This window comes from Phoca vitulina, unplaced genomic scaffold (genome assembly GCF_004348235.1).
Source record: "Phoca vitulina isolate PV1807 unplaced genomic scaffold, GSC_HSeal_1.0 scaffold36, whole genome shotgun sequence".
NCBI classification, from domain to species: domain Eukaryota; kingdom Metazoa; phylum Chordata; class Mammalia; order Carnivora; family Phocidae; genus Phoca; species Phoca vitulina.
The window spans coordinates 4,180,968-4,208,377 of record NW_022589739.1 but is presented as its reverse complement, the minus strand read 5'-3'; the positions used below and the strand labels follow the sequence as shown (position 1 = coordinate 4,208,377).

General features: G+C 50.8%; 1 protein-coding gene across 13 annotated transcripts in view; it reads left to right on the top strand.

Annotated features, from left to right (window-relative positions):
* The window catches only part of ARNTL (aryl hydrocarbon receptor nuclear translocator like), a 99,689-nt gene that overhangs the window by 67,917 nt on the left and 4,362 nt on the right, over nt 1-27,410 (top strand). For 7 of the 13 annotated variants that reach the window (XM_032427291.1, XM_032427288.1, XM_032427285.1 and 4 more), the window contains 16 exons: nt 365-489; nt 1,375-1,527; nt 2,076-2,096; nt 3,825-3,863; nt 4,184-4,225; nt 5,552-5,709; nt 7,467-7,546; nt 12,052-12,144; nt 13,497-13,614; nt 15,268-15,417; nt 17,816-18,062; nt 19,156-19,262; nt 20,534-20,684; nt 21,547-21,635; nt 23,149-23,257; nt 25,891-25,984. In XM_032427291.1, coding sequence (XP_032283182.1) covers nt 1,388-1,527; nt 2,076-2,096; nt 3,825-3,863; nt 4,184-4,225; nt 5,552-5,709; nt 7,467-7,546; nt 12,052-12,144; nt 13,497-13,614; nt 15,268-15,417; nt 17,816-18,062; nt 19,156-19,262; nt 20,534-20,684; nt 21,547-21,635; nt 23,149-23,257; nt 25,891-25,984 — 1,638 coding nt within the window. In that variant the 5' untranslated portion in view covers nt 365-489; nt 1,375-1,387. The other 6 variants (XM_032427292.1, XM_032427294.1, XM_032427293.1 and 3 more) reach the window with 6 other exon arrangements.

The following is a 27,410-nucleotide window of genomic DNA, read 5'->3' as shown; positions in this document are numbered from 1 at the left end:
ATGCCTATAAACATAGGGACAGCATCCATAATCATTTAAAAATGCAAGTAAAAACCAATGGGGTTTTGTGCTTTCCTTCAGATTGACAGGAGCTCTTGTTGGGAATATAAATTATTGGAGCTTTTTGGCAGCACAGTGTTCCAGAACGTACCAAGACATACCATGTGTGTTCCCTTTTGTCCTGCTTTTAGACATTATAGACTGAGCGATAATAGCTCCAGGGCCTGGAGTTAGAGCACAAAGATGCTCCCTCCGGCAGTGGTTGTGAAAGTGAAAAGTTAGCCCACACCCAACCCTGGTGCACTCATCTGTGGGCGGAACCGTAATCAGGAAACTGAGCTCACAGTCCCCTCTTGCTTTGCAGATGAAGAAACTTGAGCCCAGAGAGAGGGAGTGACAGCCCCAGCCACGTGGTGTGGAGCTGGGACCCCGTCTGTGGGCATTGCGCGGCCCTCTTCAACTTGGTTTGGAGTCGGAGTCCCTTGCAAGGTACTTGGCAGCCTCTTTTTTTGGGCCGGCTGACTCCACGCTTATAAAACATAAATTCTCAAAATGTGTTGCAAATTGGTCTACAATGTCTTTATGTCCTGATGCGGGTTTTCCTGGCAGGGGATGCTGGGCGCAAAGGCTAGTCAGGGAAGGCAGGACAGACTTTGCCTGGCCCACTGATAGACAGGGACCATATTTTCCTGGCTCCCGGGAGGGACCCACAGTCTGAGAAAGGATATTTTCTGCTTTCCTATGACTTTTACAAAAGTCGTAACAAAAACACAAAGATAACCAGTAAATCATACTTATTTTATGGACTGGAAGTAAATAAAATTAGAACTGTCAGAGAATATCTGGTCCCCTCCGTGGGAGGAGCACTGGGCTCTAAGTCTTAGAGCCTTGGGTTCTGGAATTGTTCTTGCATGCCCTGGTACGGGGACCCAGGAGAAGCTATCCACTTGCTCTGAACTTTGGATCTTCATCAGAAATATGAGCAGGGGGTGCCTGGGTGGCTCGGTCGGTTAAGCATCTGCCTTCGGCTCAGGTCATGTGGGATCGAGCCCCACATCGGGCTCCCTGCTCAGCGGGGTGTCTGCTTCTCCTTCTCCCTCTGCTGCTCCCCTTGCTTGTGCTCTCTCTCTCTCTCTCTCTCTGTCAAATAAAATCTTAATGCAGGTTAACCTCATATTTTTTTTTTTTTATCTATGCTAACTCCTAAAGCATGTCCACTGCTCTCTCCGTCCCGCCGCGTCCCTGTTCCAGTTGGCCCTGGGGGAGCTGTGTTAGTGCAGTAGACCAGTGCCCCGACCCTCCGCGGGACCACCCTGGCCCTCCACCGCGGTAGAAAGAGCATGTAGAAATCACCTTTGTGCCTCCTTGTACCAGTTCCAGACCTCCAATGGCTGACCAGAGAATGGACATTTCTTCGACAATCAGTGACTTCATGTCCCCGGGCCCCACAGACCTGCTCTCCAGCCCCCTCGGCACAGGCGGCATGGATTGCAACCGCAAGCGGAAAGGCAGCTCTACCGACTACCAGTAAGGCCTTCCGGGCTACTCTTGGTGTCCGTTCCCTGCACATCGAGGGGCCAACTGCTGTTCCTCCTGGAAGAAGGGGTCCTCTTGGTGGAAAGGGATGGAAATGAAAGATCCAAGTCTAGGTGGCCCCACAGTGGGGTTTGTTTTTGTTTTGTTTTGTTTTGCTTTTATCTTCCCCCTAGATTGCAAGCAGGAGGGAGCCTCCAGCCCTGCTGAGGCACCCCATCCCCCCTCCCCGCCCCAAACTGTTCCACATCAAGGGAAAAGGAAGAGCCTTAAAGCCAAAGTCTGCCTTTCACCCTTTTCCTTTGACTTCCTTGGCTCCCTTGAGCAAGATGGCTAAGCCCCTGGATGTAACCTCGGTGGTTTCAAAGAGGACTTTGCCTGAAGCTCTCTCTGAGGAAGACCTCAGTTGCTTAATTATGTTTGTGGAAGGAGTGAGTGCAGGTCATCTCCGAAAGTTCTATAGGAACATTGGTGTTGCCCTGAAACATTATTCAAATTAGTATGTACCTGTTTTATTAAATAGTATTTTTGTTTCTTTTTAGACTTGATGACTTTTCTTTTGAGTAAGTAAATTTGCACACTTACAGTCAACTCTTTATCTGTACAAACGCCCAGGGAATAGACTGCCGCATAGAACATTCAAAGGCACGTTTTGTTTTGTTGAGGCAACTGCGTGGAATCTTCTCTCCATGTCCACTTAAGAGGTTTTCTCTTGTTTAATGAGGGAAAAATCTCCAAGGAGGTATCTCCCCCACAGCAGATGTCCTTTCTGCTGAAGTTCACAGGTCGAATTTGGGGAGCACAGTGGCTGAAGGTCAGATGCCCACTAGGAGATGCTATGATTAATATGTAAGTGATCCCAGATAATTGAGCAAGCCAACGCCCAGGGGATGGAAAGTGGGTGTGAGGCCTGAGAGGGTTCTTCTGGAGCAGCCCCTCCCCAACAGGGAGGCCAGGAGATGTTTTCCACGGACCACTTGTCTTGGGCGGATGGAGTCACTGGTGCCTTCTAAGACCTCTGCTATCTAAACCTGTGGTTTCCAACCTTGTCCCCACCCAAGAGCTCCAGGTTTCCCTCATGGACCCCGTTTACAAATCTTCTATGATTCGTGGAGACCCTATTAAGCACCCCTTATCCCTTTCCCTGTCATTTCATTGTGCTAAATGTGTCTGATCGGTCAGGCGGAACTCTCTTCACCTGGGATGATTATCCTGGCCTCAGTGACCAGATACAAGCCAAGACAAAAGGGGAGGGAGAGTTTTGGTTTTCCCCTGTGGCCTGAATCCTGTCTTCTGTGCTTTAGGACTAGCTAGACAAGCTCTCTGCCTATGAGGCAGTCAAGGGCTCCTGGTTGGGAACTCCTGTTCTAGAATGCCCACACTGTGATTCAGTGCTCCTGAGAAAAGTTGTTTTTGCCCTTGAGACTACATTGTTTGAAGGGCCATATGCCTCTGTTCTTACAGGATAAAAAAGAAAGACAGGCCCAGGTGCTAGGGAGTGCCCTCCTGGTGATAAGCTTAGGGGCTGGAGAAGGGTATGAGCTGACCCCAGGGGGATTTGGAACTCCTTCCTTGGAGGATTTTAGTTTGTTTTCTACTAAACCGTGAAGTGCCATGAAACTTGGATCTCTGGAGTCTGTAAAAGGGGGGTAGATCCCTGCTGTGACCCCAGGATCCTCTGCGGCCAACCAGGGCTCCATGCCCCTCAGCCCCACTCGTGCCCTGTCTCCCAGTTCCTCGGGCCTCGGGGGTTCCCACCTGGCTGAGAACCAGAACATTGTGTATCCGTGTCTTTGAAAAGCTGCCTCAGGGCTCTGCTCAGTGCTTCTTTGTGGGTTCTTTGGTCTCCCCTCCTCACTTCACCCCCCCCCACCAAATATATATGTATGCACACGTATATTTGAGGCTTGGTATGTTTTACAAATGAATAAACTCCATTTATCCAGAATGATGAGGGGAATGAGGTATTATAGTTATTTGGATACTCTGATTAAGAATTTCCATAAATGCTCTGTATTCCCGATTTCCAAAAAAATGGCATAAAATATGTTAACAGCATGCTCTATTGATGACCGTATGTAACTTTTGTTTGATCATCTCGAAAACCGGTCCTAGCTGCATGGTAGGGGCAAGCTGTGTTTGTTTGACTAGTCTACGTCAATCATCAATACTGTGGATATTTGAACTTTCTGATTATTTGGTTTCTGGATAAATGAGAGCCTTCCATGTTGTAAGAAGCAGCTTTGTATGTCTTTATTGACAGATACTCATGTTCTCTCTTGTTTTTTTAGAGAAAGCATGGACACAGACAAAGACGACCCTCACGGAAGGTACCATGAACCTAGTCGTGACCTTCCTCCTGCTAGCTATTTTCCTTGCATAATTACATGTGCTGTTACTTGGTGCAGGTCCCACCTGTGTCCTTGATTGGGGATAAGCAAGGAGGCTGGGAGCCTGGGAGCTCTGGATGCTCTCCCCTGGCCCCAGCCCCCAGTGTGGCTAACAAGAGCCCTTGTGTGTTGAGAGAGATGACAGGGATTAAGCAGGGAAATGAATGAAGCTGGGAAGAAAAGAGAGATGTGTAACTTTGCCATTAGTCTCCCAGGGTTTGTGTCTGATCTTTTGCTTTGCTTTTCCCCTTCCCTTCCAGGTTAGAATACACAGAGCACCAAGGAAGGATCAAAAATGCAAGGTAAGCGTGGACCTGTCTATACACCGTCCTGGTTCTGGGCGCCCGGAGTGCAGCTGAGCCAGCTGTGCGTGTCTGGTCCCTGTTGGTCTAAGCATCCCTTCGCGGATGGGGGTGGGGGCCTTGGCTGGATGTGGCCACCTGCCGCTTGTCCTCTCCACACTGAGTTGGCCTTCACTCTTGGTTTTCTAAGCACATTTAACCTGCAGGGGACTTTGGAAGTAGCAGAAAGCCCTGCAAGGCTGAAGCTCTTCCCCAGCAGGTTGCTCCTTCCTGACTCGAGGGCCCTCCAGAGTGGACCTGGCTCAGTGACTCCATTCTCGGGCCAGCCCTTGCCTCTCAGAGTGGTCCTTCTTGTACAGCAAGGGAGGCCTGGGGCTGCCTGTGCCCTTGAGTAGATTCTCGAACTCGGTCCCTCCTGCCTCCAGCCACACTTGCTGACCCCATCCACGTGGGTCTGCCCTCCTGCCACTGACTCTAGGGCCATCTGAGGCTGTCATGACATGGACCCAGTGCTGCAGCATCGGACTGGCCTGAGACTTCTAGCTTTGCCCGCACAGCCTGGCTGTGGTGGGAGGTCCCTCTTGGTGGCTCTGTTGCTATGGCAGCAAACGACCTTTCCACTGGTGATGCACTCCATAGGGGACAATCACAAATGGCAGGTGCAAACCAGTCAGGGAGAGCATGTGTGCCTGTGGACGCATCCTCCTGCCTTGATGGGCAGCCACTCCGGGGAGGGAAGAGCGTGACACTCTTCAGAGGAAGCTCTTGGGGACAGATGGAGCATCTGCTGTGTCCTGGTGGAGTCATGGTTGATCCAAAGATGGCAGCGCTAGTTACCTAGGGACTCAGTTGGGGAGTCTCTGACAGGCCACACAGCGGGCTCCTCACAAACCTCAGAGATCTCCGCGGGACTACAGGATCCCCCCCCCCCCCCCCCCGCCCCGCCATGGACACTCTGGATGCTTTGCTCTTTGCAGACTCCACCTCCCTTCTCCTTCCTTCCATGCCCATCTTAAATTCCAACTTTACAGAGGCTGAGAGGAAAAGAAAGGAGAAATTACCAATCCAGTTTACTCTGAGCAGACAGTTTTTGTAATATTTCTTCTTAATTCTAAGTATGAGGTAAGCATACAAACAATACTGACCCCGCACAGTGAGGCCACTTTTTTTGGTGCCTTTAGTAGAAAAGTCGAGTTCCAAGCCTTGTGCAGATTCTAAACGTGCCCTGTCGGGGGAATGTCAGAAGCCGTGATAACTTATTTTTGTCATTGTCTCCTTGAGGCTCGACTTCATTTTCTAGAAATCATTTTTCCTGTTGTTGTGCAGGGAAGCTCACAGTCAGATTGAAAAGAGGCGTCGGGATAAAATGAACAGCTTCATCGATGAATTGGCTTCTTTGGTGCCCACGTGCAACGCCATGTCCAGGAAATTAGATAAACTTACTGTGCTGAGGATGGCCGTTCAGCACATGAAAACACTACGAGGTAAGACCGCGGGCTTTAGTGTTCTTGATGCCCTCGCCCACAAACGTTCCCTCCCTTGCCTAGGGTGTGCCTGAGTCCCCAGGACCGTGTGTATTATTTGCCAATGTGTAGCCTTGAGTAACTGTCCTTCCCAGCAGTAGACCTGATGCCAAATGAAGTGATTCCTGAGCTTATGTGGGTGTCCATTTGGGATTTTGCAGTCCTACATCCCCGGGCGGTAGAGGCTGTGGTCTGCGCGCGCGTCTGCACGTGTATGTGGTAGGCAGGCTACGTGCATGTCAGAGAGGACCCACATCTTGCCTGTGTGTGCGCGCTGGGCCCCACCCGCCCAGTGATCACCATCAGAAATGCAGGTGCCCTTGGTGACGCAGAGAAGTCCATTGCTGTTTTTAAGGGGAAAATTCACCGTGGCTCCTTTAAAGAGTGAGTCACTGGTTGATGGTTCTTGCTGCGTTTTACTGTCAGGGATGAACACTGATGATATTTTCATGCTCCTGGAATTTTCCCAAACCAGATAGACTCTCTATGAGGGAGGCAGTATTTTCCTTCTTTTCTAAGCATGGGGCAGGTGAGAACACAGAGGCAGAAATGTGGAAGCAACTTATCCAAACCACAGGAGAAAGCTGCAGTGTCGCAGACACTTTAGTGAACGCTGGGCCTGGCATGTTCCATGGCCTGTCTTGGACCCTTTGAGGAAATTGGAAAGTGGGCGCTCAGTCAGACCTCTGCCCTGCGTGGTAAAAGAATTGCGTCTTTATGTTTCCACAAAGCCGCCAGAAAGGAGTAGCCGGTTCCGTCTGCCTTTTGATTACTATTCAGACACGTCAGCATCGTGTCCTGTGCTGTGAGGGTGGCATCTAAACATTCCTATTAGGGAAGATTGTGGGGCTTAAATGATTATAAGCTAATTTTTATTAAATTGGAAGGAAACGAGGGACAAATCTCGAGTTACATAAAAAGCAGGGATCTGGCTCAGTGTGTGCCTTGTTAGCTGGTATGAAAGCCAGACACATTCTGTCAACCTCCCCCTTCACCATGGTACTGGGAATTGCTACAGATCTTTTCCATTTGATTTCTTCACCATTCTAACCGTTTTTGCAGATTCCAAGGTCATTGCTGCTGGCATTTTTCTCTGTTACTATACGGTGTTCTCCCGTACGGTGTTCTCTCTGTGGTGCCAGACGGATGGCCTTTTAAGCATCTTGTCCCCTTTCAGCCCGAGGAGCCAGAGTTGTATTCACTGGAGTAATGCATTTCTCTGGGTTGCCAAGCTCCTTTACCTCACTCCGATGAAGAAGCACTCCCACTAAATGCCTTCTACAGTATATTTATTTACTCAGAGCCTGGCCGCCTGGGTGATTTCCCAGGAAGGCTCAGCGTGGCCATTTGAGGGACTGCTAGACAACGCACTTAATGTCGGCCCTGGGAGGAGGGGACCCTCCCAGGAGCCTCTGCCGGTTGACTTCCAAAGCTGCCTTCTCTCTTTGAAGCAGATTTTTACTTCCATCTATGACCTCTTGGCTCCCCTACAGTGACCAGAGCAAACCTGTTAGGTCCCCTGTGGGCAGCAGTGTTGTCTTTTCAATGGATTCTGTCCGAAGCCCGACCTAGCCCTGTGTCTGTTAAGGAAAAAGAAGAGAACATTGACGTCCCAGGTGGTAGAGACGAGGCCACATCTGGAAGGTCGGAGGCAGTGAAGTGGTATGAGCCATTCCCTGAATAGAAAGTGTACCAACTCTCTTTTTTTTCTCCCTCAGGTGCCACCAACCCATACACAGAAGCAAACTACAAACCTACTTTTCTGTCAGATGATGAATTGAAACACCTCATTCTCAGGGTATGTCACAATTATGAGCTTGTCTTATACACGCTTACAAATTTCAGAGTGAGGTACCAGAGTGTGGGAATTTGATGTCTAAACATTGGACCTTTTGAGGCTGACTTCGTCTTTTCGGGTCTCCACATCTGTCTGTCTGGACAGTCTCCACAGTCCTTCCACTCCTGCTTAGACAAAAATCGAAGGCCCAGGCTACTGTGACTTTTAAATGGAAGGAGGCAGGATTTTGTACATGTAGGTAGTTAAGAGCCCCATTCCTGCATGAAGGTTTTAGAAAGGGACGGGCACTGATAACAACGGAGAATTTGTCTTCTCCTCACCGAACCGCTAGCACAAAAACATCCGCGTACATCTTGACACTAAAATCCCATCAAAGCAAGAAAGCTTCCAAAGACCCCTCTGCCCAAGGGAGAAAAGAAATGGGGGCGGTGAGGCTCTCCCCTCTGGACCGGCGCGCTCGCTTGTCTTGCTCTTCTCTGCGGAGAGGTGGTGCCGCAAGAACTTGGCTTCCACGTGGCATCAGGTCTGCCTCTGGGTGGAGCGAGACCAACTTGGAAATTGAAGGGAAAGAAACGGGATTCAGAAGCCTGTCCTCTGGCCAGTTGTAAACAGAAAAACAGAAAAATGTCACCCGCCTCCATCCCCCCACAGCCAGGGTGGACGTCGCTTGCTAAGCCCCTACGGCATCTGGGCACCTTGCTTTCAGCAGACATTTGCCAGGCCTCGAGCCCCAGGCCACTCTGTCGTCACCCTGACTTTCCGCTCTGCCTGGCTTCCGGTCCTCTAAGTCTGGCCTGTGTGCTCACTCCGGCATTCTCTGTCCATCCCCTCCTGACGTGTTCTCTCAATTGGAAAGCTTTCAGCTGCAAGGAACAGATGACCTGATGAACAGACAGGGTTTTGTTTCCCAAATACAGCCCGTCCTGCGGTAGGCTGGGAGGGGTTGGTGTGGTGGCTCCGTGAGGGTGGCCGGAACCAGGCCCTGTCTGTCTTCGCGAACAGTCGTGCCGAGCTCGTGTGCAGCCGGCTTCCTCGGTGTAGCCACACCAGCCAGAAGCAAGGGGCAGGGGAGGGTCTGGGCCAGCTGTCCCTTTTCTCAAGAAAGGATATGCGTTCCTAAAAGCCCAGTAGTAGACGTCAGCTTCTCCGGAAGGTGTTAATTGATGACCACTAGCTTCAGGGCAAGGATTTAGATTTTTCCAGCCTCCACAGTAGAGGCAGGCAAGAGTCCCCCATCAGCACTGGCCACACACACTTTCCAGAGCCACATCCATTTGCTAGATTTTCCTTCAGAAGTGGCTCTCAGGACCCAGTGCAGGACTTCAGCTGTGGTCTGGTTGGCCTGGGGTTGGAAGGGCCTGGCTCCTTCCTTGCCGTAGAAGCCATCATATTAGTGCCACGTTTTGGACCACTGTAATACCATCCCTCCCACTCTCTCAGGGATTATTGTGAGGCCAAGTTTTTTCCATCCTGTATAGGTGCGGTTCGTTTTTTTGAACTTCTGTTTCTCTCAAAATCTATTTATTGGATGGTCTTACATTCCAGTTTGTCGTTAGTGATCCTTCGAGGCTTCTTGTGACTGGTACAGCTGATAGGCATGCTTTCTAGGTCTTTCGTTCACTAATGCCACAGATATTTCTGAGACTTAGTTCTGTGTGCGTGGCACTGTTCTAGGTACATCCAAGTCAACAATAAACACGTTGTGGGGGGGCCGGGTGTCCCAGCAAGTTTGTGATGGTCCTTGGGCTACCTCCCTCAGGGCACAGCTCCGCACTCCTCTCTCCATCCCCCTTCATAAAGCTGTCCCTGTTCTCAGGGAGGACAGACTGTGTCTGCAGCATCTCTGGAGAAACCACCAGGGCTGGTTTCGTGGGTGGCGGCCACATGGGGCCACACGGGGAGTTTAATGCTCTGCTCTTGCCGTCTGGAAGGGCAGCATGTTTGAACAAGGGTCTCTGCATTTTTTCCATTATGTCCTGGGCCCCACAAATCCTGTGGTTTGTCCTAATTGCAATACTGCTAATTTGATGGTATTTTTTGTTTTTTAAAAATTTTATTTGTCAGAGAGAGCGAGAGGGTGAGCACAAGCAGGGAGGGCAGCAGGGAGAGGGAGAAGCAGGCTTCCTGTAGAGCAGGGAGCCCGGTGCGGGGCTCGATCCCAGGATCTGGGATCATGACCTGAGCCGAAGGCAGATGCTTAACGATTGAGCCACCTAGGTGCTCCACAAATGTGTTTTATGAAGTTCCTATTATATATAACAGGTTTATATGTTTATATATATTTACATATAATATATATAAACTTCTTTTGTAATGGCAAATGCTCAATAATTTTCTCCTTTTCTAAATTTCCTGTCCGATGCCCACACTTGTCAGGGTATGGCACAAGGATTTTCATGCCATTGAAGCTAAATACCTCATCTTGGGCTTGCCTTTCCTGCCCTTCCGTGTCCTCCAGCATCTGTAGGACACAGTGGTGATGTCTGCCTCCTGATGAAACTCTTCTGCCCTCCCTGGCGTGCGTCCGTGGTGACGAAGCACAGTCCAATCCCTCGCCACTTCCAGCTGCCCAGTTCCCAGGAATTTGCTTTGACAGAAGGCAGGGTCCACTCAAGAGGGTGTTTGAGCGGTTCGGCCGCGGGAACTGGGCTTCTGCGTTCCCTTCCCAGTGCACGTCTGACGGACCACTTTCTCTACTGAGAGCTTTCCAAATGGCTTCCATGATGGTGTGTCAGGGAGCAGTCAACCTGATCAGTGGATGATGGCTGGGTACTCCACCTCCCCATTTTCTGAAAGCTAGGCAGACCCCACCAGGGCTTCTGTGTCCCTTACTAAGCCTGTCCTCCCCCAAGAGGGAGCCTGTCCTGTCTCCATGTGGCCCCATGGTGCTGCTGGCATTCTCTTAGTCTCTGCTCATCTGCTGTCCCCTGGGCCCAGCTCCTTCACCTGGTGGCGTTTATCTGCTCGAGGGAAACTGAGTCAGAACGTGTTGAGCCTCTCCTCACGGATGATTCACTGGCCTTTGGAGGCCTCTCGCTCTCCCTGGACGTGTTGAGACCCACTTTGTTGATGTCACGGGTCAGGCCCAACTCTGCCCAGCATTCCCTCCGGGATGTAATGGGCAGCTTCTTCCGAGGCCCCTTCTGGGCCACTTCACTTCATCCGTGAAAAGCCTCAAAACACTTCTCCTGTGAGATGGGAGGTTGCCTGCAAGTTATTAATACCCTAGCTCTTGACTGGATGAGGCTTCCAGCAGATGGTGCTTGGAAAGTCTCTTCTTCTCCGCTGTCCTCCCCCGCCCCTGTGCTAGCTTAGGAAGAGCTCAGCCCCAGCTCCCTTCCGGCCGAGGGGCCAGGCGCAGTCCCAGCGGCGGTGGTTCGGTCCCTGCTGCCGCCGTCATGGCCACACTGGTGCGTGTGCCGTGATTTTCCTCCGGCACATTAACTCGTTTCCTACTTCTTTGAATTATATTACATCCCCCAAGGCCCTTTTGTGGAAAGGGGAATAGAGTTTCTCTAGATTTTTCCCCAGAAGAGACCGAGGACTGGTGAATAAAGCAAGATGTTGAATTAGAACTGTGGGAGCAGAGCATGAATGCAAGTACGTGACTGAGTGTGGAGCCCCCTCCCCGTCACTGGGAGCCCCCAGCAGGGGCCGAGGGGCTGGCCATCTGCAGAGCTGTGGGCAGCTTTCACACACACCCCGCGGAGCCTAGTGTCTCAGGCGCTACGGCTCCAGTGCTTACCCGCTTCAGCCTAACGGCGTCCGGCCTCCGTAGCCGCCTGTCCCGGGACTTTAGATTTTTACCTGTACTTAAGGTGAAGAAGAGGGACGAAGAATGCAGGGGAAATTTTTGCTTTGCTTTTCTTGTCTCCCTTAGGATATAAGCAGCCCAGCCCTGGATCAAGAAATGATAGTCAAGAACAGTAGTTCTCAATCCTTGTACATGAGAATCATTTGGAGTAGGGGTGAGAACAAGACTCCTGATCCAGCCCCACCCCAGACCATGAGCATAAAAACAACAACAAACAACACCCCACCCCCCAGGTTGAGAAGCACTGTTCGAGAGCGTGCTCTGTACGCGGAAGTGTTCACGTTGAGGACAGATGGTGGTCAGGATACAGGAGAGGGGGTTTTGATCTTAAAGGTTCCTTTCAATCTCAGATTCTATGATTCTACATAGTTATAATTAAAGCAATAAAATAGGACTTCTCCGGACCTTGATACCCTCAAAGGAAAAGTCTTAAAGTGAATTCACTGTTGTAACAGAAATTACTTCAGTTGGACCGTCCCCTATAATCATTAGATGATCCGTGTGTCCGGACCTGCCTTGGAGAGCATCTTCCTCCTCTCCTGATGCGTTAGTTGTGAGCATCCTGTGACTGTCAATGAGGACAGTTCTCTGCTTTGGATACTTAGCAGACAAGTCCTTATTTGCTATCAGAGTGATTACAAATCGTGTTTCCTAAAGTGTGATAAATTGATTATCCATTTCTCCTGATTAGGCAGCAGATGGATTTTTATTTGTCGTAGGATGTGACCGAGGGAAGATCCTCTTTGTCTCTGAGTCTGTCTTCAAGATCCTCAACTACAGTCAGGTATGACTCCTGTCGGGCTGGTGGTGGGCAGCCTCACAGCAGCCGGAAAGGTCACCCCATGTTTTAGAATGATTATGATATACAAGTCACGTGGAAGATGCTTGTATCGTCCGCCCACACACACCCAGTGCTTCTTCCAGAAAATTTGTCATTTCTTAACAGAGAAATGAATTTAAACCTAGAAAAAAAAAAAATCTTTTTTTTTTTTTTTTTTTAAAGATTCATTTATTTTTGAGAGAGAGAGAGAGAGAGAGAGAGCACGTGTGCATGTGTGCATGGTGGGGAGGGGCAGAGGGAAAGAGAATCTTAAGCAGACCCTGCACTCGGTGCGGAGCCCGATGGAGGGCTCGATCTCACGACCTGGAGATCATGACCTGAGCTAAAATCAAGTGTTGGACACTTAATCAACTGAGCCCCCCAGGGGCCCCTAGAAAAAAGACTTTCGCATATGTTCCACGTTTCCCTCACAGGAAGGTTTAACTGTGATCTCATCAGCAGCTTTATACTTTCTTATTGCCACCCAATGACTATGCCACAACTGAAGGGGGGTGGGAGGCAGGAGGCAAGGGGCTCTCTAACAAGGAAAGGCAGGTAATAGAATACCGGAGAATAAAGCAATTGGGAATCCACCGATACTTTGTGATGATGTATCCCTTTTTAATTCTGTTGAACCTTGGCTTCCTCTAAAAAAAAAAAAAAGACCCTAATAACCCCTACCTTTTATGATTGTTCATAGGATCAAATAAGATAAACATTCCCAAAAGCTTCTAGAGTAGAGTTTTTCACTTACTCTGTCCCCAGCATTTTTATTCATCCATTCATTCACTTACTCCTTCACCTGCTGGTGTTTGCACGGGAAGTTGGTAAGGCAGCAGAATAGAAGAATCAAAAAAACATGTGTATACATTTGAAGGGATGTAAGTTGATTGTGTCCACAGTGTCTTGCTCTTCTTGGTCTTCGAGCAAAGTTACGAAGGTGGTTGCGGCTGAAGAGCACGGAGACTCGGGCTAGAGTCTGCACCCATGCCCTGTGTCCCTAGAAGGGCTTTCGTGGGCATCAGAAATCAATCAAAGGGAACGTGTGCAGCTGAAAGATTCCTGCCTTCGAGGAGCATGAACTATTTATAGAAGTATCCATATAATTAAGCCCTTTTCCCCTCGTGTGTTACCAAAACCAAACTCCCAATGCCTCGTTCCCTGTGTCTCTATCTAGGCAGAGTGATTGGACAGATGTACATGTTCACATGGGAAATCTTTGAAATTCTCCTGCTTAGAAAGACAAAGGCAAAGCACCTGTTGGGTAAGTTCTGTTCCACGTGCCGTTGACTCGTTTCCGTGCTTCATCCCCACAGAATGATCTGATCGGTCAGAGTTTGTTTGACTACCTGCACCCTAAAGACATCGCCAAAGTGAAGGAACAGCTCTCGTCCTCAGACACGGCGCCCCGGGAGCGGCTCATAGATGCAAAAAGTGAGTCCAGGAGAAGGCTGCGGCTGCGTCCTCGGGGCTCCCTCTGACCGCGAGCGAAGACAGCCGCTTGTGGCCCCCGCGCTCGGCCTCTGGCCCCCCTCCTCTCCCCTTTATCCGGGTCACAGGTGCTCTCTTTGGCTCCAGGCAGTCCTCCACCTTCCTTCTTATTTGTTTGTTTTGTTTCACATAAAGAAGCAACAACTCAATGTCCAAATCCACTGAGAGGAAAAACAGCTACTTTGATTCTTTCTGGTTTTCAGTCTTCCCCCCGCCCCCCCCCCCAGAATCTAGAACTTCCCACTTGTATGCTCCTGAGTTTCAAGGGCTCACACCAGTTTGATTGGTTCCCCCCGAAAAAAATTCCCTCGGTTTACCTGAGTTACACACATGCAGCCTCCTAAGATAAAAGTAAGAAAACGTGAAACATAAAAGTTTCTTTGGCCAAAGTGGTTCCTCGTTAGTCGGCTCCCGCTCCTGGCTTCCTTCGTTAGCAGCGGAACCACCGTTCACATCCCCACCCCCACCCCCGATGTCTCCTGAGTGAGGCCCTGTAGCCCTCCTCCCATCAGTCCTGTGGCTCCAGCAGTTAAGAATGTGGTGGAGTCTGGAGTCCGATTGCCAGGTTCCTGGCAACCACTTCCTGGTTCCCTGATTTTTCCAGCTGTGTGACCTTGAGCAAGTTACCTAACCTCTCTGTGCCTCCGTTTCCTTATCTGCAAAATAGTACCTGTCTCATTGGGTAGTTACGGGGATTAAATATATTAATATACATAGAGCCCGTGGGGCAGTTCCTGACACACAGTAGGCGCGATTGGCAGTGTTGGGATATTTTCATTACATTCCTAAAAGTTCACCACAGCCCCTGGTACCTGTTGCCTTTTATAGTCTGGCCCTGGCAGTTTTTGGTGGTGACGTGAGGAGAAAAAGAAGGTGATGTTTGGTCCTTGCCTTTAAGGCTCTCACCATATAGTCAGGGAGACCAGGAGACAGCACCCCGCGTACTCGGTACTGCCACAGAGATAGTACCAGGCACAGAGAACAGACGACTCATTCTCGTGTGGGCGCGAGGACAGGCGTCACCGAGTAGGTGACAGCTGAGGTGCGTTTGAAAGGATGATTACTGTGTGCCAGGCGGTGAGGAGACGCACAGAGCAGGGAAAGCGATTTCTGGATGGACACACCGATGTCGCGCCCGCCCTGTGGCTGGAGCAAACCGAGCAGGGGCGGGGGAGGGCGGGGGAGGGCGGGGGAGGGCGGGCCCGCGCGCATTCCGCTCCCCGGGGGGGCTGTGGGAGGTAGGCTGGAGGGGTGACAGCCAGCAGGAGCCCCGGGCAGCGGCCCCTCCTCTGATGGTCGCCCCCATGGTGGGCGCGTGTTATCCCCGGACACGGTGTGTAGACCAGTATCCAGTGTTCATAGGATCATGGTCCTGCTCCTCCTACCAGTAGCTGCATTCGAGGTGATCTGGAGACCTTTCCAGATTGACAGCCCACTTCCCCATGTTGCATCTTTTATGGCCTAAACTGAGGAGGAATGGTGTGGTCATTATAAAACAGTGAGGCAGGAAAGAAGAGGCTTTCTTCAAGGTCACACTCCCCCTCCTGACAGACAATACTACTCTCAGTTTATCACATTTTGTGTATTGATTTGCAGCTGGACTTCCAGTTAAAACAGATATAACCCCTGGGCCATCTCGATTATGTTCTGGAGCACGACGTTCTTTCTTCTGTAGGATGAAGTGTAACAGGCCTTCAGTAAAGGTGGAAGACAAGGATTTCCCCTCTACCTGCTCAAAGAAAAAAGGTAACCACTTCACTTCTTTAAAATCTTAATACAGTGAGGCAGGGGGGCTCCTGGGGGGCTCAGTCGGTGAAGCGTCCGACTCTCGGTTTCAGCTCAGGTCATGAGCTTGTGGTCGTGGGATCGAGCCCCGCGTGGGGCTCTGGCGCTCAGCATGGAGTCAGCTTCAGAGTCTCTCTCCCTGTCCCTCCGGCACTCTCAAATAAATAAATAAAATCTTTTCAAAAAATAATAAAATCCTAATACAGGGGAGGCTGGCTTTGTGCTCAGCAGGGCAGGGGTTCGGTGGTCCCTTGCAGACCCCAGGACTGCAGCCAGTGCCATTCTCCCTCTACAGGGGAGGGCCTTTGGGGAGCAGGAGAGATTGGGAAGCCCTGGTGGTTGTCACCCAGACAGTGATTTGTGGGAAAGCTTCCTCAAATCCGGTCTGTTTTAAAGTGGTTGAGAAAGAGTACCCTCAGCCACAGTGCCAACCACGCCGAGCATCCCGCCCGTCCACCGAAATGACCCCTGCTCGGTTCACCCAGGACTGTCCTGTTGCTAGACACAACGGACACTTCGTTTTTCTTCCATCTTGAAATATTTTTTCCCCTAGGATTCCACAAAACCTCATTCTTCTCGTCTCCCCCATCCTCTGCCACGGTAGGCCCTCTTCCGACTTCTTTTGCTGGCTCCTCATGTGTCCTGAGCCACCTTTCTATCTACACTTGACCCCTAGGTAATGTCATCTACTCCCTTCGCTTGCCGTGTCACGTATACGCCAGGAACGCCCAATTTAGATTTCTAGCCCAGACTTCTCTTTTGAGAAGTCTCCGGATCCATAAACCCACTTCTTCTATCTGCCTGCTCCGCTATCCTCGGGCTCCTCGAACATGATCTGTGTGAGAGTGACCCCCCAAGCTTCTCTGCGCTGTAAATGGCACCGTCGCTGCCCAGTTCACATACTGGAAGCTGGGGAGGCACCCCCAGCCCGGTTCACTCTGTCTCCCACTACGGTGACGAAGTGTGTATCCGCCTCGGACCCCGGCTCCCCTGCGCGCTCGCCACGGCTCTTCACACTTGCCATCTCCCCACACAACAGCCAGAATGATCTTTCGGAAGCACAGCTTTCTATCGGCTCCCTGTTTAAAACCCTGCAGCGTGCCCCGCTGCTCTTGGAGAGAAGCTGCGAGTCCGTGACCGTGCACCCTCCACCCCCCGCCACTCCGTGTGCTCAGCTGTGCCGACTTCCTGTCCGCGCCTCGCCCCCCTTTCTGCCCCAGGTCTCCATCCGTCCGCGCTGGCCCCGGCCCCCGTCAGCTGCCTTCAGCCAGCTGGTCCTTTAGAGCTGGGCGTCCGGGGCCGCCACTCACCCCCTCAGGTTACTTGTTTAACGTCTGTCTCCCCCCAGGGGCTAGAAACTCCATGCTGGCGCGTCTGATGGGTTTCCCGGTTTCCCAGTAACTAGCACAGACCCGCTGCTTCATAAACCCTCCGTAAGGATGTGTTTATTGTTGAAATCCACAGGTGGTTCCACACTGAGTGTGTCCCCAGGTGAAATCCTCCCTCTTCTCTGCAGCATACTCTCTATTCTCTCTTCCCTGAGTCTGTGAGCAGCAAGCATGCAATCCAAAAAAGTTGGGGTCCCCTTCATTTTCTTTCTCTCATACCAAATGTTTTGATATCCCTAGCAAATCTCAGGAGTTCTCAGAAGCTTCTCCCGCGTGCTTCCCCGCCTGCCCGTCCTCGCTGCGGCACCAGAGCACAGCCCTCCCCATCTCTCGCCGTCTCCGCTCCTGCCTGTCTTCCTCCTGCTCCTTAGCCCTCCGGTTTCCCTAGCACTCTGCTCCTGCAGTGTCCAAAGCACCATTTGCTTTTGCTGTTTCCCCACTTACGTGCCTTTGGAAGCTCCCCATTCCCTGTCTGAGAAACACACGGTTGTTAGCAAATAGTCTAAGACCCCAGTAATCTGCGCCCACTTGCCTGTCCAGCTCTGTGTCCAGCCCCTCCCAGGCCCCCCTTTTCCACTTCAACCACGCCAAGCCCTCCGTTGTTTCTCGTACCGGACGCGCCTCCGCGCTTTGTACCTTCTCGACCTTCGCCCATTCTAGTCCCTTAGCCGGTGCTCATCCTTCTTGATCCACCTCCTACCTGGTTTTCCTGGGCAGCCCTCCTCTCCCCAGGTAGATGGAGCTACTCCTTCCTTGGTATACGTGACGCTCTTGGCATAACGGGCCCAGCCCCGCACGGATGACACCGGATGATAGCGGCCCACTTCCGTGCCTTCCTCTCTCCTTGGAGTCTCCCTTCCGGAGAGCGAAGCTTGTTTATTGTTTGACTCCCTTCCCGCATCCCAGCCCGCCCCAGGCTGCCGAGCCGGCTTGCCCCCAGCCTGACACTGACCGCGGACTTTGCTTTCTAGCAGATCGAAAGAGCTTCTGCACCATCCACAGCACAGGGTACCTGAAGAGCTGGCCGCCCACAAAGATGGGGCTGGACGAGGACAGCGAACCGGACAACGAGGGCTGTAACCTCAGCTGCCTTGTCGCCATCGGACGCCTGCATTCTCACGTGGTTCCGCAGCCGGTGAACGGGGAAATCAGGGTGAAGTCTATGGAGTATGTGTCTCGGCACGCGATAGACGGGAAGTTTGTTTTTGTAGACCAGAGGTGAGAGTCTGCGTGTTACCCGTGAACACTAATCGTGTAAGATTTTCACGTCTGAGTAAAGCAGAGCAGGCTGGGCCATCAGGGTAAAGAGAGAAGGAAGCGATGGGGATCTCTGCTAAAAAATGAGACCCTTCGGAATATCATCATAGATAGATTTTCTCGTTAACACTCTTTGGCACGTAGAGACAGCTAAGTAGGTGACATCGTGGTTTGATGTCCATGGCCAGGAGAGAAATGGTAGGCATAGGATGTTGTCTGAATGTGTGTGGAATGTTCAGAACCATGGCTGTGATTAAAATTCTGGAATGTAGGACTTGGAAAAGATGATCTAGTCCTGAGCTGTCTGATGCAATGGTCGTTGGCTATGGTAATCTCATACGGCCATTCAAGTCTTGGTTAAAACTAAGCTAAAAGTTCCTCAGGCTCACTAGCCATATTACGGGTACTCTTTCGCTATGTGAGGCTAATGGCACAAATCGAGAACATCACCATTGCAGAAAGCTCCGCTGGCAATACTGATCTAGTCCAGTCTCATTTTTCTGGGTGAGGACCTGGGGCCCCACCTGAAGACTGGCCGCCTCCCATTCACAGCAGAGTGGTAGTAGTAGACCTGAGCTGAGGACCCTGATGTGCCCAGTTTGCTCTCTGTGGCCTCCTTGAGAATATTCACAGGCTGATAAGTTTTCTGGCTATTAGAAATAGTCACTACATGCAGGAAAAGGATGCCGCCACTTTTCAAGGCCCTTGTGGCCCCCGCCACTGGAGCTTCTAATGTTTGGCCATTTGATTTTAAAAAAAAAAAAAAAAAAGTAATAAAATGGAGAAGCTTTGCCCTGAGGTTTGGGTTTCTATCACATTTTTATCTGACTACTATAGTTACCATTTTTAAGTCTCCTTTCTTGGGATAACGGCCCCTCTGAGAGGCTTCTTTTCTTTTTCTTCCCTCTGTTTTTAGAGTTTTGGTTAAGTTCAGTTGCACAAAAAAAATACATCCACCCAGCTTGGACCTTGTTCTCATCAGCGCAGTGGGGTTCATCCACTGCAGAGATGCTATTAATTGTCTGAATAACTTTCTTTTTTAAAAAAATTCTAGGGCAACAGCTATTTTGGCATATTTACCACAAGAACTTCTAGGCACATCATGTTATGAATATTTTCACCAAGATGACATAGGACATCTCGCAGAATGTCATAGGCAAGGTAAGCTGGACGGGTACAAAAGGTCTTAACTTTAAGGTGCCCCCTGCTTTGAAACTAGTCCACATAAAGGTTCCAGAGAAATCTGCCCCAGTGATGTAGGAGTCAGCCAGGCCAGGAGTCTTCAGGCCGAAACATGTCTGAGAAGAGGCTGGTGTTCCCGGGCCCCGTTTATCCCCTCACAGTGAACCCACGTTGGACTGCCTAGCAGTTTCCTGTACATAGGACAGCGCGCTTTCTGGAAAGCATCCCTTGTTCTTGTTACACGGACCCTGTAAAGATTTGGTATGGCTCAAACAGATCTGATTCTCTTTTCTGTAAAATCCTGCCATGCTTCCTGTATTTCCCTCTTGATTTATGGCGCGGGCACATACCAGCCTCCCGAGAGAGGAGCCGGTACTGAGCCCTTCCCTCGTTCATTCACCTCAGACGTGCGTTTCCAAAGAGGCCCCTTCTTGCACCTCTGCTGCTGCAACCCTAGGTCAGGCCCTTGTGCCAGCCCGTGACTGTGAGAGACTCCTAGCAGGCTCCCTTCTGCCCCACCTTCCACCTTCCACCTTCCGTAGCTGTCCTGTTTACGCCCCAATGGATTAAGCTTGATAACGTCCCCATCCTTTCTTAAACTTCCTGCCTTTAAAACCTGTGACCAGCATTCAAGACCTTCCACCTCCTGATCCTGACCCCCCTCCACCCCCCCACCCCCCCGCCCGCAGAGGCATCAGGGACATCTCATTTCCTGCCCCCACCAGGCCGTGCCACACGCCGGGCACTGCTGGGTTCTTCCCTCCCTCCTGTCCACACACCTGTACTCCTGCCTCGAGGCTCTGATCTCTTCCTCTGCGTGGCTGCCTCTCACGTTCCTCTCCTGAGGGCAGGGCCGCGTGCTGTCTCCCTTCTCTCTCCAGTGCCCGGCCCGTGAAAGGTGCCGGCACCATGTTTGTGACATGGAAGAATGAAGTTTGACTAGGTGGGTGACCCCCCCTGCAGTCAGAGGTCCTAAAAATGCTGTTCCGCCATCAGGCTTTGTTGCTCCCTTCAAGGCTCATCTCAGTCCGATGTCGATAGCCTTCGTTTCAGACACTGAACAACAGCAAGGGACTCACACATGAACCGAAAGGCTCTGGATGAAGCCCTCGGAAACAACCCGTTCTCCGAGGGCCTGCGCCCCGGGCTGATGACACAGTGATGGCTCTGGAACCTGGCACACTTAGGATTTGGCTGGTTTCGTATGTTGGCCTGCGGGAACCATATTCATGGCTTCTTTCCATTTTCAGTTTTACAGACGAGAGAAAAGATTACGACTAACTGCTATAAGTTTAAAATCAAAGATGGTTCTTTCATCACGCTGCGGAGTCGATGGTTCAGTTTCATGAACCCTTGGACCAAGGAAGTCGAATACATTGTCTCAACCAACACTGTTGTTTTGTAAGTGTTCTCCCCGGATCAGAAGCTCCCTTGCTTCCAAGCTCTAGGTGCCTGGGGCTCTCTCCCTGGGAAGGCGGGCGCGGGCGGCAGCGAGTACCCCAGCCTTCCCCACTAGCTTGCTGATACCCTCTGAAGCCTCAGGGCTGGCAGAAGCCCACAGGGGTGTTAACACAGACCACGCTTCTGTACGCAGACCGCGCAGGCCCCTGGCTTGGGGAACTGCGCCAGGAGACAGCAGCGTTTCCTGCCCAGTGCAGCAGTTAGCGTTCGAGTCCCGGCGGCCCTGCGCCCTGGGCGCCCCTGGTGCTGCCGTGGACGGAAGGGTTGACGGTCCGTTCAGAGCAGCCCGGGCTGCGGATGGCCGGGTGTCCGCGCCCGCCAGGCCGGTGGCCCCAGTGCTGGCAGCCGGAAGCCTGCCTCAGAGGCTCGGCCCCCAGCTAGGCGAGAAGGGGAGGACCTGCTCTTTGGCCAGAACTGCTCCGCACATCTCCTTCCCCGTGGTGTCCGGACCCAGCCCCCGTGGCTGGAGCCGAGTGGCGGGGGGGGCCGGGGCGAGGTGCCCCTGCAGACTGGCGGGGGAGGAGGCCTCGGAGCGAGGGCCGCGGGTGGCCACAGTCCCCTTCTCTGCTGGACCGTGTGTCCCGTACGGACCAGGAAGGCCCAGGCAGGCAGTGCGGCCCAAGGCCGGAATGCTGCCCGTCCTGTCCTCAAACAGCGAGGAGCCCCACTGACACTCAGACAGACACTTCCTTTTCTGGCCTGTCCAGGTCCAGAGTGGACACCGGACACCTTGGCCAAGGTGAAAGGTGCACAGTTCTGAGCAGGCCTGACTCATGTTTCCTTATTGCTGGGATGTTCACAGAGCCAACGTCCTGGAAGGCGGGGACCCAGCCTTCCCGCAGCTCACAGCGTCCCCCCACAGCATGGACAGCATGCTGCCCTCTGGAGAAGGTAACTATGGGCTGCAGGGGCATCGGGGCTTGCCCGTGAGAAGCCGCTTTGGCCAGCGTACCCTGTCCCCAAGTAGCTGGTGTCCCCAGCCCGCATGTAAGAAAGGAGGCTCCAGGGGATGAGCACTAAGGACGTTGTCCTCTCATATTCTCTGTTGAGCCTGAAATACAGGGAGCTTAATTTTTGCTTTTCCTGAGGCTGCCTGGACCCTGGAAGCCCTTGAAACAGCAAACTCCCTGCTCCTCTTGGGCTTTCCCCCATGTTGCCCAGTGACTGGGACGTGGTGCCTTCTGGTGACTGTCACTGGCTCCAGTGGTGGGCGGAGGGTGTCTGTCAGCACCGGGCTATGCGCCATACAGAGCGGGGCTCCCTCCCGGCCCCGGCCCCTGCTCTCTGCACTTGACTCATCCTTCCACGGGACCACCTCTGCTTGCATGGCTTCCTTCAGTCCCGTCTCCACCAGGGACTCCTACATCCGGTCTGTCTCCAGAGCTCTAGGTCTGTCTCTCCAGCTGCCTCCTGGACAGAGCCACCTGGAGTCTCAAAAGCACCTGAAATTCAGCATCTCCAAACCCAGTCTCTGCACTCCTCTGGTTGCTCAAGCCAGAAATCTTGACTCCTCCTTCTCGCCCGTTCTATCTGAACACAAAATCCTGTCCCTTCTACCTGTTAGACTTCATCTCCCTCCCATCTGTCGCCTGGATCATTGCAGAGAATTTTCTAACCCTAGTCTCACTCCCCCACCCAATCCCCTTTCTCCACTGTCATTCATTCTCCGTGAAGTGGACTTTCCAGTAACCGAGTCCAAGTGCCTTTTCCGTGGGAAGTGCTTTGGCACCCCTTATCCTCAGGAGCCCGTCCAAATCCATTAGTACAGTACCCAAGACCTTTCAGGATCAGATGGGTAGCTCCTGTGGTGTCATCTGTCACCCCTGCATCCTCATTCATGAGGGATCTCCTGGAGTAGTCTCCCAAGTTTCGTCCCCCCTCCGTGCTCTTGTGTATATTGGTGGCTGTGGGTGGAATGCCTTCCCGTCCTCACCTCTCTGCCAAGCTAATTTCTCGTCCTCTCTCAAGACTCAGCTCAGAGTTAAACTTTCCCAGGAAGCTGCCCCTGGCCCTGGAGGAGTTGGGTGCCTTGGGCTTACCGGTCAAGCTTACCGCACTTGGTTCCAGCCATTGTTCATCTTGTCTGTCTCCCTGTTAGACTGTGAGCTCCTTGAGGGCAGAGCTGCTGACTTACCTCTGTGACCCTGGCTTGCATACGGTGGTGGTCAGGAAACAGATGTTGAGTGCGGGAGGGGAAGTAGATGCTTTGCTTTGGTGTCTGATCCTGGATGCAGACTTGAGCCTTCTGCTGGAATGCCTTTTCCTGACAAGCTGTGCTCTGTTGCCCCTTGGGGCATAACCTGAAGGTTGAACTTCAAGTGGATCACAAGATGAACTGGTTTTAACTCATAATAGCATTTCTTCCTTGGTTGCCCTTTCCCACTCTCAGATTCCTTTGTTGTAGGTGGCCCAAAGAGGACCCACCCCACTGTTCCAGGGATTCCAGGGGGAACCAGGGCTGGGGCAGGCAAAATAGGTCGAATGATTGCTGAAGAAATCATGGAGATCCACAGGCAAGTAACACCTTCTAGTTGCACCCTTAAACCAGTGGTTCTCTACCCAAAGCATTTTACCCCTCAAGGGATATTTTGCAGTATCTGGAGACATTTGTGGTTGTCATATCGGGTAGGATGTTGCTGTTAAACATTCCAGTGGATAGAGACCAGGGATGCTGCTTGCTAAACATCTTTTAGTACACAGGGCAGCCTCCCTCCCATTTCCCCCACCCCCAACAAAGAACTTTCCAGTCCAAAATGCCAGTAGTGCCGAGATTGAGAAACCTTGCCTTAAAGAGTGAAACCCAAACAGGCCAGAGTTAAAGGGAATTCTTTGGGAGACTCAATTTTCTTATTACTTTGTATTATGACTCAAGGGGCTAATGAGGATGGATGAACACTAACAATACAGGACTGCAGGAGCGGTGACAGTCCGTGATCTGGGCCTTAACAAAACATTAGCTGCTTCTAGTCAAAAAGCTGCCTAGCTTTAGTAATAGAGACCAAGCAGAAGCTCTCTTGAGAGGGCTTCTTTTCCATATGAAAGAGGGGAAGTAGTTTACTTGGGTTTGAGTTCTGGGCCTCTACTTGGCTGTGCTTAAGAGATTCACTTAACTTCTGGTCTCTGTTGAGTTAAGCCATAAAAGGCGGGTAATAACTATCTCTCAAGGATTGCTTTAGGAGTGTGAGAGGTCTCAGGAACGTTTCTAGAACAGAAACTGACATATGGTGAGTGCCCCAAAATTGTTTAAATCTGAGTCTTTAAGAGTAGTGATTAAGAGGGAAGCAGTTACATGTTCATCTGAATTTGGGGGATGGAGAGGGTAGTAACCAGGCCCTTAGGAATGCACGCTTAATGGAACATAGTAAGAGAAGGGAAAAGTTATTCCCTGCTGCCACTGGATTGATTCTCTCAGGAGAACTGAAAGCCGGTCTTGTTTTCTAGTTGGCCATAGAGGGGCTCTTATCCCAGTGGGCAGGACAGTTCTGTTCCAACCCTGTGGGAATGGTGGCTATGACCCCTTGGGTCTACTTCAGGAAGATGTCAGGGCAGAGTGCAGTGACAATCAGATTCTTACTGGCCACTATGGACATACTCTGTGCCTTGCTTGAAACCATCCAAGAACAGTGTAAAACAGTCCTTGACCTCAAGGATCTTACAATGGTTGAGAAGTCTACTTTCTTTATGAAAATAGAAAAAAGGGAGAGTGTGTGAGCTGAAGCAAGGAAGGGAGATTGCTAAGAATCCTAATAAAAAATGCTGAGAAGTTTAGACAGGAAAAAAATTGTAAGACCCCATTCATTGTAGGATGCTGAACAGATGTCCAAAATGTTAATAATAACTTATGTTAATGCTAATAAGCATATGGAAGTTGGATTGGAATAGGAAGAGATGAAGGTGAACATGCTTAATAACCCAGGAATGAGGCCCATCCCTCAGTGATGGTACTGTCCCAAAGAAAAATCAGTAATTTAAGGACTAGAAGATGAAATAACAATGAAAAGGCAATGCCAAGATGGGGAACCCAGGAAAATAGTGGTTTCCTAGACATAAGTAAAGGAAGATGGGAGACATTCGGCAATTTAGTAAGCCATTAGTACCCATCTGTGTGTGCTGAGAGTGCATGGCATATAGTTGTATCCTGCCTTTGAGGAGCTTATGATCCTGGAGAAAGCTTATTCACTCCCAAGTCTACAGAACAGGCGGCACAGGCCAATGGCCAGAGGACTGCTGAGCACTTGGGAGCGGGCTGCCTGGGTAACCCGGAAGCTGCATTCGTCCCTGTAGCCACTAAGGGCCTGGTGGTCACACAGCTGCCCCCGTACGCAGGCTTCCTCGCCAGGCCGTTCCTGCCTTTCCTGAGCTCCCTCGGCCTGACGAGCGTGTGTGTGGGTTTACAATCCTAAGACTTTCTCTCTGTTAATCTCCTATGCGGAGAAACCTACCAGCTGAGGGGGCCTGGACCCACTGCTCATCACCTGTTGCTTTCGAAGGCGGTGGGAACAGTTGCCCTACTCCTACCCCTCCTCCTTGTCCTTCTACTCCTCCTACTGCAAGGCTACTTTCTAGGTGTAGCTGAGCCACCCCAGCACCTTCCATTTCCTAAGAGTATTCACTAGCTGAAAAGTGTTTGTAGGGAAGAGGATAAAGCACTTGCTGTGGTTTCTAGTTTATGGTATCAAAGATAGAGGTTGAACTCCTCAAGTCCCCTCCAACTCTGAGATCTGGATTCTATAAGAAATGAAACTGGCCACTTACTTGAAACTCAACAACCTGAAATCCAAACTCTAAACTAAGGCTTTGTCAGTGAGATGCTGGACTCCAGGGACTGCAGTCTAGATCAGGTGCCTGTGGGATAAGTAACAGCTTCTCGCCTGTTTTTGTAAACATAATTTTATTGGAACACGGCTACACCCATTCATTTCCATATTGTCTATGGCCGCTTTCAAGCTACAGTGGCAGAGTTGAGTAGTTGGGATCAAGACCTTCTGGCCTACAGAGCCTAGGCAGTTACTATTTGGCCCTTTACAGGAAAAGTTTGCCAATCCCTATTCTAGTTCTTCATCCTCCTTCGTTCCCACCCCCCACCCCTGACACCCCACTGAAGAAAAGGAAAGGCAATATAACTAACTCCTCTTTTCTCTGACAGAATAAGAGGGTCCTCACCTTCCAGTTGTGGCTCCAGCCCATTAAACATCACAAGTACACCTCCCCCTGATGCCTCTTCTCCAGGAGGCAAGAAGGTAAGGCTGATGACTCTTCGAGTAAGGTCCTTCTTAATCCGGAGAGCCTCTTGCCCAAGTTCTGAAATGTTGGGGGTGGGAGTATGTGATTACCATTGTGGTTGCTGAAACAAGTTGGACCCTCTTTTAAATAAAGGCATCTGTGTGAGTTTAGGTATAAAGCATTTGGGTGGAGCTAGAGAGGTTGCTGATATCCTTAGTGGATTTATTCCATGTGAATAGGGGAAGGCAGAAGGAATGTTCTAAGGAATGGGGAGGCCACTGCATTGAGGGAACAATTCAAGAGCTCCCATGAAGGAAGGATTAGTGAGTACCTCACAGAAAAAAATTATCTAGTTCACTGCCAAGAATTTTCAAGGGAGAAAATATCACTAGTCTCTAGTGCAGGCACGGGAAACGGTAATACTGAGCAGGAGCACTTTGGTGCTTTGGAAGGCAAGCCATGCCTTCGCAGCTGCAGACTACGTGGGGGCTCTGCTGCCTGGGTTTCCTGTGATAGGACAGCACTGGGTACAAGTACTGTATCAGTCGCCAGCGCTCATGAAGAGTTGGCTAGAAGATTACACTATCAATAAGCTTAGAAACCACTCATCTGTTTTCATCTTTGCCAGAGAATTTACAAGTGTAGAGCCATGTTAATTGCAAATCATAAATCTGTAGTGCCTGATGGTAATACAGGTTAGGATGATCCAGAAATCTTTGGACATAGTCTTCCTTCCCCTACCTCCCAAAACATACAGAGAGAAAGAATATTGTAATTTACATAGACAGGACTCCTAGAACACAAACTGTATCAAAAGCAGGATATGGGTTTTCCGAACTGCATTCCTCTGAGGCTCAGGTTACCAGGAGCTGTGGTGCTACCAGGTAGGATGGGGCAAGGGTGGTTAGTGAGTAGAGAGGGCAAGGACTCCTGCTTCTACCAGGGTGGCTTTATTTTATACAGGAACCTGCTGTAAAAATTTCTATTTGAAAATAAGTTTTGATTCTACCCCCACCAAAGGTTTCAAAGTCACTAAATTAATGGGTAAGAGTGATCAGTGAAAGACAGACCTGGGCTTGAAGCCTGGCCTTGCCATGTGCTAGCTGTGTGGCCCTGTGTAATTATTTAGCCCTACTTTTGTTTTATAACAGGGCTCCTATAGGTTAGGACACTCAGCATCTTTGTATATGAAGTCCCGTTATGAGGTAATATATGTGAAAGTGCCTGGCTTTGGTAATGACTCAGAAGATAGCACCAACAGATAAAGCCTAGGCTTGGTACATCCCCAATCCCTGTTTACAGGTTTTTCTCTTAGGCCTGTTCTCCTGTTACATCCCTAGGTCCTTCCTCCATACTGGATCCACCATCTCCTTGGGGTGGTATCCCTTTCTCTGCTTCTCAGTTCAACTTTTAGGCACTTGACTTCCTGGTATTACCAAGAAT